The 21,604-nt window shown below is 36.2% G+C and overlaps 1 protein-coding gene and 1 long non-coding RNA gene across 4 annotated transcripts; both read left to right on the forward strand.

The window, feature by feature from the left end:
* Positions 1-1,033: 1,033 nt before the first annotated feature.
* On the forward strand, positions 1,034-16,052 carry LOC122400503 (catalase). Of its 3 annotated transcripts, XM_043402026.1 has the most exons (9): positions 1,034-1,376; positions 2,950-2,954; positions 9,043-9,208; positions 9,902-10,043; positions 12,996-13,146; positions 13,401-13,580; positions 13,883-14,074; positions 14,608-14,844; positions 15,531-16,052. In XM_043402026.1, the coding sequence occupies exons 1-9, from the start codon at positions 1,049-1,051 to the stop codon at positions 15,930-15,932; spliced, it is 1,803 nt and encodes a 600-aa protein (XP_043257961.1). In that variant the 5' UTR covers positions 1,034-1,048; the 3' UTR covers positions 15,933-16,052. The 3 variants fall into 3 exon arrangements, with proteins under 3 accessions (XP_043257961.1, XP_043257959.1, XP_043257960.1); XM_043402024.1 differs by lacking the exon at positions 2,950-2,954 and having other exon boundaries at positions 1,034-1,372; positions 9,037-9,208; XM_043402025.1 differs by lacking the exon at positions 2,950-2,954 and having other exon boundaries at positions 1,034-1,366; positions 9,037-9,208.
* A 4,466-nt stretch (positions 16,053-20,518) lies between these two features.
* LOC122400499 lies at positions 20,519-21,473 on the forward strand. The gene is made up of 3 exons (XR_006259354.1): positions 20,519-20,629; positions 20,833-20,993; positions 21,261-21,473. It is a non-coding gene; the product is annotated as an uncharacterized LOC122400499 (long non-coding RNA).
* Positions 21,474-21,604: the final 131 nt, after the last annotated feature.

Genomic DNA, 21,604 nt, shown 5'->3' on the forward strand with positions numbered 1-21,604 from the left:
GAATTAGTTTCGATGTCATCGTAACTAAAATAAAATTCGCTCGTTTTGTAACGTTCTAAAAACTTACTCAATATCGTGAACAATTTTGAAAAAGTTGCACGTTAATGTTTTCCGCATCCGTTGTGATGATTGTTGCAACAGTTTCTCAGATTTCCTAATAAATTTTTTTCAACTTAACAAACTTTTATAAGGAGAAACAGTGAGATCATCTAATGCACGAAATTCTCTGACGTCATTTCACTGTCGAAATAGATCGTGTACACTTTGAAACATAAAATGTTGCAGAAATGTTGTTGCAACGTGTTCAGAGGCAAACATAGATACATTGCAAGGTTAAAAATAAATAAAAAAAAAAGAAAAGTAGTCTATCAAATATTTTGATTTCTTAACGAAAATGTTTCTATAATGTTTAGTGTTGCACGGGTGATTAGAATCGAAAGTACCTTACGTTGCAGTACAAAGTAATGAAACAGTAGGGAACCAGGAAATTCGACGTTTCATTGTTTTAAAACACTGCCTGGAAATGTATCATTTAGAATCATTGCACGTAATTAGACCGTTACTAGAAAAGGCACTAGATTGGAACGGTCGCGGTCACTTTAACGCCTATAAATATAAAATTTCAACGAGCAGTAGTAGAATTTCATTTCTAACTCGTAACTAGTATTCAAATAAATTTTGTCGCGATTCCCTTCTCTAATTTTTAAAATTCCAATCTTACGGTTTAAAAATTTACGATTAGAATTTCGAGGTTGAAGGGAATGCAAAGGAACAAATCCACGGGAGTACGAAACAAAAATTATTTAAATTTCTTTAAACGAAAACGAAAACCGTTCTCGACTTTTACGCTTCTCTAATTTTAAAAATTCCAATCTTACGGTTTAAAAATTTACGATTAGAATTTTGAGGTTGAAGAAAATGCAAGGGAACAAATGTGCAATTTGTTGGAATTCTAGAGTGGAAGAGCTTTTTAAGAACGATCCGTCTACGCGGTAAATTTTTGAAGCGGCGAAGAAGTAACGACGCGTTTGGCGAAGATTGCCGAAGAATGTCGAGGAGGAGTTCGTGCCTTGTACAGGTTGTTCGGGTGGTGTCGTTGGATCGAGTGTTGACACGCAACGTCATTTCGTCGCGCCTCCACCACACACCGGTTCGGTGCGATGATAAAAGACCGTTGCTCCTGCGACTGTTCAGTTGTTCGCAACGTGGAACGCAATCTAGTGTACGCCTCTCGAGAAAGCTTCTCACGCCGTTCGCTATACATCGACTTTCATTCAGAAGTTACTCTTGCAAGAAAGATCAGGACAAGATGACGCCCCCCAAGAGAGATCCGGCTGCAGAGCAGCTGAACGAATACAAGAAACATGCCGAGGTATGTAGTGCGTTCTCGCTGGACATCATAGTGAAATTATACTTTTTCTTCTTTTACACTTCGCCCGCCATTCTCCATCGTTGCTGACCCATCGGTAAAACAGGCATTGGTCGATACTGCAGATCCGTTTGGCAGGTGTCACGTTTGTTAGTCACGTGAAGGAATAAATGTACTGTTTAGGTTTTCGACACGGGTTTTTCGTGTGTATGAATAAATAGAGCAATGGATGTATCGTTTAGGTCAGATTCGTTGTAGATATACCGTTTGTAGTGGTCTTGTAAATAACATTGAAGTAGAAATAACAATAACTTCGAACGAAGCATGTAAATATAAGAATTTATAATGAATAATATAGTTTTTACTTCGAAATAAAGAACTAATATAGATTTAACGCAATGTATAGTTATATAGTTATAAGTGCCCATCGTCAAAAAGTTTGTGTACCAAGGTTGACTTAATAGGAATTAAATAGTACAGTATAGTAAAGCAAATAGACCGTTTTCCATTCTGAAAAATTCATTTCATTTTTTTTTTTTTGCAGCAGTCAGCAACATTCGGTTACAAAATTTTGAACTGTTGGGCTGATATAAAAATTCTTGCTACGAAATATATAGGCTGATGCGATAATGATTTTCGACTAGTTTGACCCCTTGATCTCTGAAACCAATTCTTAGCTGAACTTAAAATGTTTTGCGATTGATATCTAGTCATGAGATATTATTTGGCACGCAATTCAGTTTCGAAAAATGAGAAAAAATAGCAATTTCAAGGTCACTCTTTTCAATATCAGTAAGCAACGTGTGAAATTAAAACGCGAATGAAATATATGCGAATAAAACTTTGTAAAAATGTTTGCAACGATATTATTATACTTCTTGATTTGCTATTTCAGTTAGACCTTAGTCAAATAGAGTCGACTCTTTACATACACTGGACAGTTTATTTTTGTGTACAAGTTGAGTAACACTACCGAGCGTTGTTTTCTATCGAAGGAGTTCTCGATAGCGATACGTTATCGCACTCTTTAAAATGATTGAGATTGTCATGAATTCGTTACAGTATTCCAACAAATTCGCGAATCACATCGGAACTTTCTTTTCGGTTCTATGGAATCCTCAGATTATTCTAATTGCAAATAAAAATTATTTTTGAGAACTACAAAAAAAAAAAAAAAACATGTAACTACACAATCGATCTTTTATACCATGTGACGGAACATTTATTTTTATTCCTAAAAACAAAGCGTTTATTCAGAAACTTTATATGATTAAGTCTGGCAGAAACCCACGAGACATTCTTTTATACGAAGTGACTTTGATCATTACTGTTCAATTAAGTCTTGTTCAGAAAATGTACAATTCCTCGAAAGAGTTAATAGCATGACGGAGCAAGGTCTAGATTGTACATTGTGCAAATTATGATTTCAATTCTAGAGTTATAATTTGTTATAATTCTGTTTTGTTTGGTTCTGATTTGCATCCAATAATAGTGTAAAAACATAGACAGTTTCATTCTTTCGCAACTCGTTTTAAAGATAAATGAGAATAGTGAAAATATGAAAATATGTATTGGTACAGCGTGCGTTAAAGCGTAAAAATATTTGTAACTATTGAAAAAAATTGCTTCTATGTATTTTCGTACGTATGGATCCCTATTTGCAATATTTTACATTACTACGGGCACGAAATTGTTATCACGAAACGTTTTACGCGTAAACAAAACCATTGGCACAGTTTTAATAACGATACAATTTAATATTTCGTAGCAAACCTTTTTAGTATCTCCAATTTATCAATTTTTATTAATTAAGTACTTTCTTAGGTACTCTATAATTGTCGGTTTCTTCAAATTTGGAAAAATCGGTATATCGTTCTGGAGTGTAAGTGGTCAAGTTCAAGTGGCATTATCGGTACCATTTAGTTTACGGGACACGATCATAAATTCCCATCGGTGAAGTCATTTCTCAGAATTAGGCACCTCAATTAGCGGAGAACTTTTCACGTCCTCTTCGTCCTAGAGGAGTCGATAAATCTTGAGCTTTACAAGCTGAATTTCAAAGTAAACCTACATTCTCAGCTTGCAATAGAATCAATTTATCTGTTTTGGGAATTCTGAACTCTTTTTCCTCTAAAATCTACAAAATTCTTTGGCAAAGATGAGTATTCCAAGTTACTCTTCTAAATCTTGAGCTTTAAAAGCTGAATTTCAAAGTGAACCTACATGCTCAGCTTGCAATAGAATCAATTTATCTGTTTGGGAATTCTGAACTCTTTTTCCTCTAAAATCTACAAAATTCTTTGGCAAAGATGAGTATTCTAAGTTACTCTTCTAAATCTTGAGCTTTACAAGCTGAATTTCAAAGTAAATCTACATGCTTAGCTTGCAATAGAATCAATTTATCTGTTTGGGAATTCTGAACTCTTTTTCCTTTAAAATCTACAAAATTCTTTGCCAAAGACGAGTATTCCAAGTTACTCGAACAATAACACAGTTCTCTGGAAGTTAATTAAGGATGCTGACGTAGTATCAATTTAATCCTGCAACGCATTTTGCACACATACGTGGCCCGAGTATTTGACGAAATATATGTGTGCCTCTTTTGCAGTGACGGTGCAAACGAAGCTAATAATAGCAAAATCGCTTGGGTTAATGGTATTCCCCACATCAGCTTGCCCCTGAATATCGTAATGCATGTACACTTTGTAACGTAGGCGTTTTGGTGTGCGAATCGAGTCAAATGTGCGAATCGAGTCAACGGTGAACGTGAAATTATTAAATAATATCGCAATTAAATTCCCTTTGCTAGGGGAATCAGAATATCTAGGGGATTTCAAGTAACTTATTTCTTCTATCAGGTGGCCGTAGACAGAAATAGATCGATATATTTTCTTCAATATCTGAGAAATGATTTACAAATTTCAAACGGGTTGAAGATTCTTGTTCGCCGCGAGGAATTAGTTCATTGTGAAATCACGATAATTCACGACGAGCTGGGAAACTGATTTAAACACAATACCGATCGCGTGGCTGGTTGGTACATAGATTCTCACGAGAATTTCCGCGTCTCGTTCGTCAGAAACGAGAAAAGCTCTCGTAATTCTGAAAAAATTTTTTTTCGAAATTCTGGATCGAAATGCCGCCTTAAATCTTCTCTCGGGGAGTTTTCAGGTATTTATCAGCCTCGTTATTCCATAAAAATGGTCTTCGCGATTTCAAAGTTTCGACAATTAGATTCAATTTGCGATATGCTCGATCCGCTGATAATGTTTCGTTTAATTTACCATTTCTTCGGCGGTTCGTTTATCTTAACGTAAAAAATAGCACTGAATAACAGCCTTTCCATTTCCTAAGTGGACCATTGCCAAGGGCACATTATCCTGAAGCATTATCCATAGTGAGTCACGCAAACTCGTGAATGTTCTCACCTCTCGTTCGATCGCGGGTAGGAAAATTCTGTGTTCGAACAGCGAACACGTTACGAGATATTTAGAAACAAAACGTGTCCCGATTCTATATCTTTACGGTCCTTTTTCGCGTTTAGGAAGAAGAGAATATGTTGTCAAAATAGAATCACCTGGCTCGGTGTTAAACAAATTTAAGAAAATGCGATATAGCTCGTCTGGTTCGCGCGACATGCAATTTGTTTGCATTTTCTAAAACATTTCATTTTACAAACATTCGGATAAGGTGCGCATAATGACAATATTTGAGTTACGATCTTGTACATAGAGCATGTAATCGTGGACAACAGAAAAGGAATTAACTTCCCATTCAGTTTGCGAGTTTCATTTTCACCGATCTTCAGAGTTACACCATTTATTTGTGTCTCTATAATAAACGTTGTATCGTTTGAAAAAATATAATTAGAAGAAATTATTTTACGTTCGTTTTGTACGTTAATTGGAAAGACGATGACGTTTATTTCCCCCAAAGGGGAAACAAAGTCTAATGCACGAGCCTCGTTGTTTTTTTTTCACCGTTCTCCTAGTTAGACCGCGTATCTGTTCATTGATTAGGCGAACGAGGCGTGGTGGACGCGCGTTTTTCCTCGATCGTATGTCATTTTTATTCATCGCGGTCGAATAATTCAACGCCAGATGATTGACGAGAGCGTGCGCTGCAATCCTCCGCGGAATAGTAGAAATTGCGTGGCAGTTCGATGGAATCGGTACGATACACAAACCGCAAACTGCCGTTTAGGCGACCCGTAGCGCTGGCGATGAAACGACGATAATTGCCGCTACGAGATCTAGAAGTGTGTCACGGTAGCGCGCGATGGGAGAGAAAAAAAAAAAAAAATTCGAACGCGTAACTTCGGGAAATTTTAAATATCGACGGTCGCTCGGTGATCAAAACCGATGGCCCCCGAAGATAGACGTCCGATAAAAGTTTCCTGAAACGTGTAGAAATCGAACAGCTTTTCCATCGTTGTTTATCCAGCCGCGTACGGACCCGGTAATTAAAGATTTAAGTTCGAACAGCGATTTTATACGTGGCATTAAAAATAAAAATATTTGTTTCGATGTAGCGAAAGAAAATTTATATTGTAGTGCGGAGAAATGAAATCTTAATGGATCGTTTACTTTTCGATAAGATAACGATCCAAAGAACACGATATCGAAGGTAAAAGCGCGGTTATTATGTAATGTCGTTAAACGATTTTGTAAGCTCCTGTAATTTTCAAATTAGTAATCGTATCGAATATCTACGATATGATATAAAATGACGATCTATTGTGGAGAGTGAGATATAAAATGTGCAATGAAATATACGAATAGAACGAAAAGGTTCGTTAATACTCTTGGTTTTGTGCATAATTTTGAAAGATTTTCGAGAATTGAAGTTTGGAGATATTTGAGAATAAATAGGCACCGTCGACATTATAGAAATGGGTGTTTCTGAACCGGTGCTCATGATTTTCTTAATAACATTTTTTTTTTTTCTAATTTATTGTATCGTAATAAATTGTTACTAATAACACGTAGTATAATATAGAAAATAAGGCTTCCCGCGAACAGTAGACTGTTGTAATCAATGCACGGATTAGGCTACTCTTGCAGCGGTTGCAGACTATCTAGTTGGAAATTCGAAAACAATTTGTAGTTAGAGAGTAGTAGTGAGAAGTAATGAATTCGTAATCACAAACACGTAAAATTTGATTAACTTTGAATTTTAGGATTGTTTTTCCTACGACAATTGAACTACCACCGATATGATGCATAAAGGTCAGAGAGTGATAAAATTTACATAGTACGTTCCGTTCGTTTCATATATAATTTATCCATTATATGTTTCTTTTCCTACGGTGCATTTGTCGTTTAATCAAAAGTGTACTTTAATAATATGAGTCACTGGCGCACAATATCCATTGTACAAGGTCTTATTTTGTTTGATCAGATGGCAAGAGCATTTTTTACAATTAATGTAAGTGGAAATGGGTTGTGACACATGAAAAGCCACATCGAAAATTTTATAATTGGTTTCAATTATAACATTTCTCAATATCGTATTTTCAATTTTCTACGTCGTTGTTGAATATAGAAAATGCAAAGACAGTAAAAATACAGGGTGTTCGGCTACCCCTGGGAAAAATTTTAATGGGGGATTCTAGATGCCAAAATAAGACGAAAATCAAGAATACCAATTTGTTGATGGAGGCTTCGTTAAAAAGTTATTAACGTTTGAAGTTCCGCCCGTACTGAATTTTTTTTCGAGAATGCGCAGGATTTCGGGGTTATGTCTATTCACCAAAAATGATTGTAATTGACCCCCGCTACCGAAAATAATTTTTCCAGAACGATTTGAAATTGTTTTTTCCGTCGAAAAATTTCACACCTTCTGGAATTTTTTTCTAAAAAGTGGGTAGGATTTCGAGGGTATGTCTATTCATAAAAAATGATTGTAATTGACCCCCGCAACCGAAAATAAGTTTTCCAGAACGATTTGAAATATTTTAATTTAATTGTTAATAACTTTTTAACAAAGCCACCATCAACAAATTGGTATTCTTGATTTTCGTCTTATTTTGGCCTCTAGAATCCCTCATTAAAATTTTTCCCAGGGGTGCCAGGTTAGCTTCGTGTTTGTTTTAAATTAAGTGGTTCAAGAGGAAGACTGTCATGAAGAAAACTTTTGTCAAATAATATTTACTTGAACTATTCTTTTGTGTAGGTGGATATGGTTATACGAGCAAAGTAGCTAGATCTGAAAAACTATTGTTAAGAATGGTTTTTAAACTGTATCGCGGTCTTTGAAACATGAAAAATTATATTTGTAATTTCATAATGACTTCGTTTTAAATTCAATAAGAATCAATCAGCATTAGAAGTTATATAGATTACATTAAAACAATGAAGGAATTGCTTATCAATGCAGGCAGATAGAGAATCCTTGATCGAGCATAATTATCTCACAGTTTACCTTGAAACGAAGTGATCAACGTAGAGTGAAACAATTCTCGTATGCGATGAGTTTCATTGCCCTCTTGTGCATATAACGATTCCACTTAATTACGTAACTCTGGATTAACCAATGATAACTTCGATTATGGAATACTATTTCGTACAACACTGAATGCAATCAGTACAGAATCTCTAGAACGATATCGTAATAATCCGTATCTCTGAGTCGAGTTTACTTAAGGACTGACTTAAAATCGTCGTCTCTGTTGCACTGAATCAACTATCGATCAACTGCAGATCGAGATAAGATGAATTTTATTCGAATAATAATAATACTTTAACTATTGTTTGGAGGAGCGTGGCAAAGTTTAAAAATTGCTGTTAACAGTAGTGCAAAATTTTTGTAAATCGCATCAGGATTAATTAAAAATAAATCATTTATATTTTAAGGTTGTAATTTTAGGATCTTAAGTCTCCAGAAAATACAATTGATTGTATTTTAAATAAACTAGAGTATGTGTTTAGAATTTGGAGCGTCGAAGGAAACAACGTTAACTGCGGTTTTAGTAAATATCCAATATTGACCAATTAAGTTCAATATATTGATCGCGAGGAAAGGTACGATTCGCTTTAATGCGAATGTGCATTATCTATGACGGCTCATGCAACGATAATGTTAAACGGCAGGAATATTACGCAGCGTCATTATTCAAGATAAGTCTCGCATTGCTCATATCGACAATTATATTCCTTCAAGGTGCATCCATCGTTTACTTAATATCGTCATTTTTATTTTCTGCAATGTGCAAGTAATATCAACGGTTATACAGCGGATTAGAATTAAATATATACTAAAAATATAATTTCAACTGCTCGAAACTTGTTGGTTAAACTTGTAATTGAAGTCTTTATGAGATACGTGGAAATTTTGTTCTTTCGTGTGGGAAATGGTGATAAAATGAACGACGTTAAAGTAATGTGGAATAACAAACGTTGAAATTAAAAATAAATGTGTAACAGTTAGCAATGTATTTTTGTAATTATCTACGCAAGCCACTCTTTAAATGAAAATTATATTCTGAGGAGGGCAGTGAGTTAATGGTACGGGGTATAATTGTTTTGTATGCACATAATGTAATAGGTAGTCAATAAAATTAACAAACTGCAACTGTTTATTCGTCTCTGTTTCCACATTTTATTTAATCCTTCGATTCGTATTGTATGCATACCGAATAAAATAAAGACGTATTATTATTTTTCTAGGGCGAGCCAGTATTGTTAACCGGAAGTGGCCAAGCAATTGCTGACAAAACAAATAGTTTGACGGCGGGTCCACATGGTCCCTTGTTGATCCAGGATTATGTCTTTCTCAACGAACTGTCGCATTTCGACAGAGAAAGGATTCCGGAGCGTGTTGTACACGCGAAAGGAGCTGGTTAGTTAATTTGTCGCGTTCTAAGCGTATCGAAGTATGTTAAAGGATTTTTTGCAGTGCGGATTGTCACTCGACGTTGAGATTTTTCACGTTGCAAATGGAAAATACCGAATACGAGAATAGTTGAATGAGTAACAGGATAAACGACTGCTGCTGAAATATTCTTTAACAATCAATAGGCATACGTTTATTACAGGGATGCCCGCTAATAATTCTAAAAGCATATAAATCCTCGCTTTAATATTATCTGAATCAGAACGTTCGTCTCTCTCATTACGACATACCAAAATTGGAATAATCAGTATATATTATGAAATCCAATAATCTTCTTTATTGATTTAAAGATTTATCTTGAGTACAGAACAAAAGAAAAATATTATGTGGGTCGAGTAGCTCAGGCTTTATTTTTCAAATTATTTACATACACGATGACTCAGGAGCTACTACAGTTTGGCCCAATTTCATATTTGTTATCTACTTATCACTGTTGCAAATTCTCTTCTATGCAATCGGTTCTCAGTCAACTTTGTATACAATAATTTCTTAAGAAATAATCCTCTAGAAATTATAAATAAAAATAGATGTATTCGACAACAAATAAAGAAATTTTTTTTTTGCTCAAGCTCCAACATTTACCTCTTGGTTTCTAACCATTCTTGACTTTACTATATATTTTCTGTCTTTCGATTGCAGGTGCATTTGGTTATTTCGAAGTTACCCATGATATCTCCAAGTATACTAAGGCGAAGGTTTTGACCAGCATTGGTAAAAAAACGCCCATCGCCGTGAGATTCTCCGCCGTAAGCGGTGAAAGCGGTTCGACAGATACGGTCAGGTAATTAGAAATAAAATTTTGCAAAAAGTGCATCGCACGCTATCCTAGAATATATTTACAGAGCGTGAACTCTTTGTTCAGTCTTGATACAAGCGGTTGGGCAAATTTTATTTGAACGTTTCGACGCGAATACGAGTCATCTTTTACTTAAGGATGAAAAATAATAAGAAAATATGTATAAATTACAGAATGAAAGATAAAATCGTCGGTTGTACAGTTTTCATGCGATACTCGTACATAATAATTTCATATGTATATTTGTCATTGTACAGTGTTGTGGCAATCTAATAACATTATAATCACGAGCTCGACAGAATTAATTAAAATTAAATTTTATCAAGTTTTGTTCTTTTAATATACATATTCGCCTATTGTTTTCTATCCACGATGAATTTCTCGATTAATTAAAAGTCAATTTTCAAATAAATATAGGTCGCGAGCGGACATTGCAGACACGATTAAAACACGTGTTTAATGTTCGTACACGCGCGATCCATTGACCGAACGTAATTGCAAAAATAGGTATCCATTGTACAACAAGCTTTATTTTGTTTGCTCAGATGGCAATAGGAACGTTTGACTGTACATTCTGCCCGCTATAGATGCATTTCGAACAAAGTTATTACCGTTAATGCAAGTGCAAACAGATGGATTATGACACATGAAGTGTCCACTCGAAGATAATAATTCTATCTAACGTTCATCCGCGTGGATAAAAGTGTTGTTTGTCGACAATTTCTATTTTCTTAATATCTATTTGAATGCACGGTGTTACGTTTGATGTTACAAAAAATAATTTACTCGAATCGTGAAATTCTTCTGTACTCGTTGCGTCAATGTTGCTTAAACGAAATTTGTTATACCGGACCAGATAGTTAAGCGTGGACCACGAAGAGAACGCAAATGAAGTAGTTTGGGACTCGAACCGGGCCAGCGACGTAAATGTTGTTCGTTCAGTGAACCAGATAAATGAAAATGCGCTTCGTCGCTCGTTAACAGGACAATTTCATCCCTCAACGAGTTAAGAAAGTTCTCAGAGGAAGTCATGCGATTTGCTTTGTCACGCTCGCTTAGCTCCTGCACCGCCACCATTTTATAAGGACGAGAGTTCAAATCCTTACGCTGAATTCTTCTTATACCGCTACGGGATAAACGAAGAGCGGTAAAATGTTTTCCAGTTGAGCGCTCCCCGGCTCCTTATCATAATCTGTGACTCGCTTTCTCGATGTTTAGGATTCTCACGGTAACCTGGTGGTTTCGTTTCCCGCAGAAACGATTGATCTGGATCTTCGTAACCGCGACATTATCGTATTCACGGCATCTAAGTGGCGTGAAATATCGAAACGACGACGGACCAGTGTCGGTCAAAGAATCGCAGCCAGCAGAGCAACGCTATTTTAGCTCTTCATAAACTGGATTTAATTTATTTTCATCTATCCAGGCGTCTCGAATTTTTAAAAATATTTCACGATCAACTTTCTAAACGAGTCACTTATTGATTAAAAAGCTAGCGAAACGTTTCTTTAATCGAGCTAAGAACTTCTTTTCAGTTTTAGTTTTACAACAAGTACAGATCGTGAATTCTGTCTCTGCCCTAACGATCACATGGTTTTACGCGGTCACGACTTCCCTTCGTTATGCCCTTTAACCATTAATTCGGTATTACTTCTGTCTCGATAAATTTCATTTGAGCATTTTCTGGTACGGTGACTGTTCCCGGTGTCACACGAAGTGCCAAAAGCCTCGCGTCACTCGTGATCGAACAAATGTCGGCTCAATTGGAGGCAAACTACTCGATTCGCTTGTCACAGTTTCCGACTGTTCAGGGAAACGAACGTAGTTTGATTTCGGAAGCTGGCATTCCCAAAGTCGTAGTTTTGATTCGGAGTCGACTATGCATTCGTACGTTTCGTGTATTGAAAGTTTGGAACATTCGAACGTAACGTTCGATTTAAATTACGATGGTGAAATTCAGAAAAATTCGGCGATACACAGTGGCGGACAAAACTTTAGGACGACTGCGTTCTTGATAAATTATTAAACATTTATGTTTTTAAAAATTTAATATACAGGGTGGTCGGCTACCCCTGGGAAAAATTTTAATGGGAGATTCTAGAGGCCAAAATAAGACGAAAATCAAGAATATTAATTTGTTGATTGAGGCTTCGTTAAAAAGTTATTAAAAAATTGAATTAAAAAATTTCAAATCATTCACGGAAAAATTATTTTCGGCCGTAGGGGGCAATTACAACCATTTTTGGTTAATAGACATAACCCCGAAATCCTACGAATTCCTCTTATTTTGGCCTCTAGAATCTCCCATTAAAATTTTTCCCAGGTTTGGCGGAACACCATGTATCATGTTAATTGTACTTATTATTATTCGTTCGAATCACCACCGTGTTCAAACGTTCTTCTTAAACTAATGTCGATTACAAATAGAGTACGAGCGTGATTATATATAAAAAAAGGTGGTCGTCAGAAAGCAGGTGTTCATTTTTGCGTCTCATTGAATCCAAGTCCTCGCCTCGATGTAAAATTCGAACAGTATACGAGCACCTTTGTAAGAGTAATCGAGGTTCCTCGTATTTTGCGTCGTTGGCCACTCGAGAATGACGGAAACCCTCGGTTCGTTGTTCCTTGCGTACGAATTAGCCGACTTAGTGGCACGGAAACGCGCGAAATAACGTACCGGAAATGCAAACGAGCGCACCACCTCGCGATCGATCGTCCAGGGGCGTGGAAAAGTTTCTTTTTCGAAACCTCCGTCGGCGAAACAATTTCCCAATGAATCACACGATTGCGAATTTTTTATCTCGCGTTGCGTTTTAACAAATGACTCAATTCGTTGTTTCGCCATCGTGCAGTTGCATCGGGAGAAAAGTATTTATCACCGTTGAAACGGGTGGTACCTTCGTCCTTTGATATTAATTTGGTTCGTTACGCTTGCAGGGACCCCCGTGGTTTCGCTGTTAAATTCTACACCGAGGAGGGTATCTGGGACTTGGTGGGCAACAACACGCCGATCTTCTTCATCAAGGATCCACTGATGTTCCCCAGTTTCGTTCACACTCAGAAGAGAAACCCTGTCACCCATACAAAGGTGTGACAACGATTAGTATAAACGATTGGTAATCGTTGTTAATACACGAAATATCGAATACTGAATCAATGTTGCTAAACTTCGATCGAGTCTACTATTCGCTTTACAAAGGTATACCGTTTTTCTCGCCGAAGGTCGCGTGATCGCGCGAACAACACCATTATCGTTCCGTAGTCGCGATGCTGGATACTGTTTTGCTCGTGCCCTAATTAGAGCCGCTCTAAACGACGTGCTAATCGAATTGTTTTCCACAGGACAGCGACATGTTCTGGGACTTCCTTTCACTGAGACCGGAGTCGACGCACCAGGTCATGTTCCTGTTCTCGGACCGCGGTATTCCCGATGGTCATCGCCACATGGACGGTTTCGGTTCGCACACGTTCAAGCTCGTGAACGCCCAGAACGAAATACATTATTGTAAATTTATCTACAAGGTACGATTTTTGGTTCCATAGCGTACAATCGTCGTTTTCGAAAATTTTCGCTTCCCGTGACGTTCACAGTCGTGGACGTATACTCGCGAACAATATATTTGTGGTAACATTGGTTTTACCAGAAATATTTCGGTATGTCGGTTCTTAGTTTTGCAATGCCAAAAATTCTAAAGAAATAGTGTAAAAATGAATTTTAATCGTGTTTGTAAGTATCTGTCCAACTGAGCTTAGAGTGTCGGCTAAGAAGCAGAAGTGTTATTGTTTTTTTATATTTTTGAATCAGTGATTATTCCTTTACGCAGACCGACCAAGGAATCAAGAATATTCCAGTCGAAAAAGCGACACAATTGAGCGGTACGGATCCTGATTACTCCCTCAAGGATCTTTATAATGCAATCGCGTCTGGCAAGTTTCCGTCCTGGACGTTCTACATTCAAATTATGACTCCCAGCCAAGCAAAGACCTTCAGATGGAATCCATTCGACGTGACCAAGGTAACGAATCGAAGTTCAACGGCCGCTAGCTTCGACGACGAAGAAACTGGAGCTGTTGACTGGAATAATGATATTTAAATTTTATACGCATAATATAAAGTACAAGTTCAACAAAGAAAATCAATGTTGAATCGTTCAGTAACGATTCGATCAATGCGTTTTGTTTATAGAGACGTTTTCGGATCGTCTGTTAGCAATAAGCTACTGCTTGTTTCGGTTATAAATGTTTCATTTCGATTTCGAATCGACCCCTTAATTTAAAATTCAAATGAAACAGAATTTTGAATCGAACAATGTTTTGCGTATGGAAATACTAAGGTCCCGTTTTAATCCAAGTCGAAAAGAATTAAATTTTAATAAAGGAAGTCGTTTCAAATTGAATAGAATTGTGATTACAGAAATGTGGAGATCTTGTTTAAACAATAACTACTAGACCTTGGAATCGAAGATATTTTAATTCTAATTTGAATGGAAGTCTCTGAAGTCGCGTGAGAGCGTGCCATGATTAAAGTGTTTCGTTCTGCGTTGAACAGATCTGGCCGCACAAGGAATTCCCGCTCATCCCTGTTGGTAAGCTGGTGTTGGACCGAAATCCTGACAATTACTTCGCTGACGTGGAACAGCTGGGCTTCGATCCGGCTCATATGGTGCCTGGCATTGAACCGAGCCCTGACAAACTGCTGCAGGGTCGTCTGTTCGCTTACGGTGACACTCAAAGATATCGTCTAGGTCCGAATTATCTCAAACTTCCAGTTAACTGCCCATTCAAGGTAATTTACCAAGCTTTGTCTCCGTACTTACATACGACCATCGACCCGCCAAAGCAGTAAAATTTTCAGTTTTCGTTAATACATATATATATTAGTTCGTTACGGTACTAATTTAGTTTTAAACGAGAGGCAACGCGTTAAATCGAGTCAAGTATGCAATAAATTCGTTAGGTTTATTTAAAAGGAAACTGAATCTAATTAAAGAGCAATTTCAAGGGTAATTTAAACCGTGAACCGTGGTCGCGAATCAGTGGAAATCTGTGAAAAGTAATAACCGTAGATTAAAATAATTATGCAGGCAGTAACGAGCACGAGCAAGAAAAAATATAATGATAATAAATTAACATAATACTAACCGAAATTACTATTTGAGAAATGGGAAGGATAAATTTACATAACGTACAATACCATACGAGATAACGATAAGGTATTGTTTGTTGGAGGGAGCACTAATCCGTCGACTTGCCTTGTATTTTTCTAATAGAATACAAAATTTAAAGTTGCATCCATTTTTATAAAGCTCATGTATCAAGGATGATTCGAAGCCAAGAGTCAAGAACGTTTTACAATTAGTTTCTTTAATATATAACTTTAAGCATAAGATATAGCGAGAGTAAACGAAAACCAGCCAAGTCTTTCTTAAACGCAAGTAGGAATAATTGATCAATAACTTCGTTGACTTTCAGAAATTTATGGTGTCCAACTACCAACGGGATGGCGACATGTCAGTGTACAATCAAAACGGCGCGCCGAATTACTATCCCAACAGTTTCAAAGGTCCGAAAGAATGCCCGGCAGTGCGTTCTCCAAGTTATCCTATGAGCGGCGACGTGGATCGCTTCCAGCCTGTAAACGAAGACGATTTCGGACAGGTTACCACTTTCTGGAGAGACATTCTAAACTCCGACGAGAAGTCAAGACTGGTGAAGAATTTGGCAGATAATCTTAGCCACGCGTCGCCGTTCATCGTCGAAAGAGCGGTGAAGAACTTCACCGCGGTGGACGTAGACCTTGGCAAAAGATTGACGGAATGCCTCAAGGAATCCGGTGTTAATATCAGTGCTTTAGGCCAATCAGCCAATTTGTGAAGAGTGATACGCGAAACGTATCCTTACTTTTAATTATATTCACCATTATTTTACTATTATTTCTATACACTATGTAATTATTATTATTGTGCACGAATAAAGAACATATTATTATCATTATTATTTTCGTTAGAGATCGTCTTTAGCTATTTATTTAATATCGTTACGATTGATTTTCCATTTACCTTCTCCGTTATGACGAGTAGAATGCAGTAAAATAAATATTTTCCCTGGTTAGGTATTGCATAGATTATGAGCGAACTCGTTACATTGTCACTCGGTCGAAACAAATACCATTACATAATTCAAGATGATCTTGCTTCGAATTTTTCGAAATTATTATTACGATCAGAATGCGTACTATAAAGTTATTACTAGACTGCGGATCTTTATGCAAATTCACATTTTTATTAATAGAATTAATGAAACGGAAGCTTCGCAGAGGGCTGTCTCAATCCCTAAATATAATAATTCGTATCTTACTTTAAGTATTTCTTATATTTTTGCATATTAAATGCATTCTGTAGTTTTTTGAGGATTAAAATTTCCCATAAATGCATAAACATCCGCAGTAATAACTTATTACAAAGTAATTTAATGCAAGAATTATCTCGTTTCGAGTCTTTAAAAATGTCGTGAGGTAACCTATCGGGTTATCTTCGATGGGGAATTTACGTCATCGTACAAGGTGAATCCCGATGGCATTCTAGATAAAATTTTGATTATGAAAAATAAGAGTCTGTTTCTAACTGTCTCGAATGTAGTTATTGGAGCAAGTTTACTCAAAATCTCATTATGAGAATATATTTAGAGCTTAAACACGAAGTCGCACGCTGGGTGTTACGCTTCGTATTACTAATTTTCTCTATGGTGCATGTTCTATATTATTTGTAGGTCGTCAGAGTATCATTTCGGCATGTTTCCAATATTATTTTAAAAAATAGTAAACCCGTAACTTTACTACAAAGTTGACGCAATTTATTATAACTATATAATTTTAAGTGAATATTCACTTCGTAGAATCGGTCACTTTTTTTATAACGATATTTCGTAACAAGTAGATGTATCCATGATATTCTTTACTTCTTTTGTATTTTAAATTTAAATCGATTATGAGGTTTAACTTTAACAACTGTTTTTCCATTTCTCTTATCTTCAATGATTAAAATTACGATATCGATATTCGTATCATTTCGTCTGTACATAACATCTGATTAGAAGAAATACACGTGTCCCCACCATTTCAAAGATAATTTTATGCTGTATATAAAAACCACCAATTAGTGAAAAATTCAGTTTATTATTTCAGATTGACCAGTCTTTGACTTGTTCGATACAAAATGAAAATCCAGATTCTCGTCGCCTTTTTGCTCGTAGCAGTCGTTGCTACCATGGCTGCTCCCAATCAGGTGGCCGAAGGTTAGTACAAAAAATAAAAATAGATTAATTTTAATCCATGCTTAAGATTTAAATTGTTCGTAGCTCTTAGTCGTCGTATGTAAAAGACAGACCGTACTAAATAGCTGCGTAAATTTTAGAGAAAGAAATTGACGCTGTGGAAGTTGCTGCTTTGGGAGAAAATGGTGATCTCGAGAGAGGATTCACCTGCAGCATTGGAGATTGGGCTTGCTCTGCCCACTGTCGTGGTATTGGCAAGGAAGGTGGCACCTGCATAAAGGGTACCTGCACCTGCTACGCCTAGGTATGCGATTTTAAAAATTTAATCTTCTCGGTGTTGCCAATCTAATTTTTTAACCCAAGGTTTCCACCATTTTAGTCGATCCAGTGAAATCTTTTAATTACATTTGTAACAGAGCTACTAGAAAACTGTATATTTTCAACATTTGTTTATCCTTAGGACGAGCAGAATAATAATCACAAGTTTTTGTACCTTTTTCAATTAAGCTATGGGTATTGCAATAATTAAAAAAAAAGTCCAAGAAATTTATGAATATGTAAATTAATGACCATTATTTTTCTGTTTTCAGAGTTAATGCTAATAGCTGGTTCAAGCAGTTCGAGTATACATGGAATCCGACGATACAATTTTTTGTGTAATGTGACTTAATCTTTAAAACATGTAATGTAAATGTATATGAATAAACAAGCATGGTAAAAGACTCTGATTTACAAAAAAATATATTTTGTAGATGTTAATTAAGAAACAATCACTCCCTATTATGGACGTTTCCATAAATATATTTCTATACGTTTTTGGTGCAATTAGCAGTCTGGAAAAGTTTCGCTAATGTCTCTCTGAATATCACCACGGTCGAGTTTTGACAGGAGAAAGCACTAATTAAACGACGATAGTATTCACGCGTTCATATGCGCGATGAAAAATTTTTTTAACGATACTTCAACCGGATTGTCAGTTCTTTACAGTAGTATATTGTGTATATAGCGATATTGATATGGATGCAAATAACACGTTTGCCGGGAAAACCACTATGAAAACGACGGGGAAGCACCGCAACCTGTCATACCGTAAAGTGGGAAAAGCAGCATACAAAAGAAGTCAGTCTGTTTACTCCCGGAAATTCCGTGTTCGTATTTTTGACAGAACGATTGGGAATATTGAAGAGCATAGCTCTTTTTTTTATTAATTAAGCAGATACTTCTAAGGCTGTGTGTTTCTAAACTGTACTCCATAGGATTGACCATTTTTAAAATAGATATGCTTCAAAATCTCGATCGTACAATATTTTGTAACGAGTACATTGCGTCAGGCAAGCTTCCAGAATATTCGATTTTCGATTGAAGAGCATAGCTCTTTTTTTTATTAATTAAGCAGATACTTCTAAGGCTGTGTGTTTCTAAACTGTACTCCATAGGATTGACCATTTTTAAAATAGATATGCTTCAAAATCTCGATCGTACAATATTTTGTAACGAGTACATTGCGTCAGGCAAGCTTCCAGAATATTCGATTTTCGATTGAAGAGCATAGCTCTTTTTTTTATTAATTAAGCAGATACTTCTAAGGCTGTGTGTTTCTAAACTGTACTCCATAGGATTGACCATTTTTAAAATAGATATGCTTCAAAATCTCGATCGTACAATATTTTGTAACGAGTACATTGCGTCAGGCAAGCTTTCAGAATATTCGATTTTCGTTTACTGATAAGTTGTATCTGTGATATTTTTTCCTCCTTTTGAATTTAGATCGATTATAAGGTTTAGCTTTAACATGTATTTTTCCATATCTCGATCGATTAAAATCACGGTATTATTCGTATTATTCGTATTATTTCATTGTCACCTATCAGAATTTTCGTTTCTGAGCGAATGTCATAGTTGGTGTAAAATGTACAGAAGAATTGGAAAACAGACTTTACGGACGATCGTTAATTTTTTTATCAGGCCCAACATTTTGCGTTAAAAGTTTTGTGAAACGTTAAAAAATAATATCGAGATGCTGTGATTCATCGTTGCTATCTTTCTCTTACTTCGAACGATCGTATCGTGTCGGAAAATTATTGAAACTTCAGTGTGCGATATTGATGTAAATTATTTTTACTGATTTGCTCGAACGAATTCCATTGAACATAGACATAATTACGGTGGCTTCTTCTCGAATATCACGCATGGTCTATGAATAGGTACATATTAAATCAACCGAGTGGTATTTTCGTAAAGCGCAGTAATGATTCAGAAAACGATAAATCAAGAGTGGAGATCTATTTATATATTGATAAGTGGCAACATGTGTATCAGCAGGCGCGATATGTGTTCAGGATTTAACATCTGATCGAAAGAAATACTGTGATCGTTATCATACCGTGAACTGCGTTGTGTTGTTGCGTTTGCTCAAATATTTTTAGCTAGAAGTTTTACATTAAGTATATGTTCTTTTGCAATATGCGCTTTACTTTCTCGTTATCTGTTCTATTGTATGAATGACTGGTACTCGACTGATAATCGCTCCTTTTATCAATTCCGCGTATTCTTACATTGCGTAGTATTTGTCTTTCATTGATTTCTCTTCGGTGGATTAAGTGGATAAAGAATGAGATAAACATGCATGCATCACTTCCGTGCAATCTTCGAAATAAAGCAACAATTGCAGAGTACAGATTGGAAATTTTCAATTTACGCTGTCACAACATTTTTCATCTAAATTAGGTCACACGATACAGAGAAACAAAAATATGTACTTAAATACGAAAGGAAACGTCGATGATCTTGAAAAACATATACTTCTTGCAAGGTATTGAACTCTCGATAACATTTAAATTCTATAGAAAATATCTTTTTTGTATCATCACGGTTGAAGATACTTAGATGACCCGGAAGCAGTCATTAATTTTAGGTACTTTCCGACGTGTACAAAAATTGGTATCGGTGTTGACTCTCTTACTAATCTGGCAAACAGAACTGTGAAAAATGCAATCGAAATGAACGATCAAGGAAGACACAGATAATGTAAAGTGACAACATGTGTAACAGCAGGTACGATAAAGATGTTGCAACAACTTATTGCGAGAAATGCACTTGTCCCCGCCCATTGAAAAAATGTCAATATCTCATGATCTGAGGTGTATATAAACACCATAAATCGGTTGTTAATTCAGTTTAAAATTTCAGAGTGACCAGACTCCGAGTCAATCGAAGCAAAATGAAAATCCAAGTTCTCGTCGCCTTCATGATCGTGGCAGTCGTTGCTGCCATGGCTGATCCCAATCAGGTGGCCGAAGGTTAGTACGCATTATTAACTAAAAATAAATAGAAATAGTACTCGTTGAATGAAAAGGTTTTCGAAGAACGATTTCTAAAGCGTTCCTAGAAAGAAATCAATTTGTGTTTAAATAGGAACCTATCAATAATTTTTTGTTAAAACTTTGTTCGAAAGTTGAACTTTCTGTTCTGACCCAAACTAATATAACTGCGAATATTTTAGAGGCAGAATCACACCCTCTCGAATTGGGTGTTGCGGAACATGATGTCGGCACGCAAGGTGTTTCCTGCATCCTTGGAGATTGGGCTTGCTCTGCCCATTGTCGTGGCATCGGCAGAAAAGGTGGCAGATGCATAAGGGGTACCTGCACTTGCTACAACTAGGTACGCGATCTTTGAAATTTAATCTTCTCGGTGTTGTCAATCTGATTTTGTAATCCAAGATTCCAACTATTGCGTACCCAGTGAAATCTTTTAATTACATCTTCTGCAAGTCACGAATATTGATTTTGAAAAGATTAGAAAGACGATCCCAAGTGTTTGCAACTTTTTGTATCGAACTATGTTTGTACGGAGATTTTCCAATTCCTTTTAATGCAGAATGACAGAAAATCCGAACAATGTACCTAAGTGTTATTTCTTTGTTTTCAGGGCTAATGCTAAATGTTGACCCGGACTGCTCGAATATACATTGAATCTGGCGATAGAATTTTCTGTGTAACTTAATGTAGTATCGACGCTTCGACGCGTTTCCATCGCTGTTTAGTAAGGAGTACACCGAAAATTCAATAAAATATGTAATTCTATAAAAGTATATAATGTTATTAATGTACACTTAAATTCAAAATAAACGATATCGTACCTTGCATCGAAGTTGTATTATTAATTTAGATTAATGTATGTCCATGATACGTGAAATACTAAAATAAAATAAAAGATTGGCTCTGTCAGACCATTCGGTTAAACAAATGATTAATTCAAATTACAATAGTCGA

Source organism: Colletes gigas, unplaced genomic scaffold (genome assembly GCF_013123115.1).
Source record: "Colletes gigas isolate AHSC1104 unplaced genomic scaffold, ASM1312311v1 Colletes_gigas_Sc00018, whole genome shotgun sequence".
Taxonomy (NCBI): domain Eukaryota; kingdom Metazoa; phylum Arthropoda; class Insecta; order Hymenoptera; family Colletidae; genus Colletes; species Colletes gigas.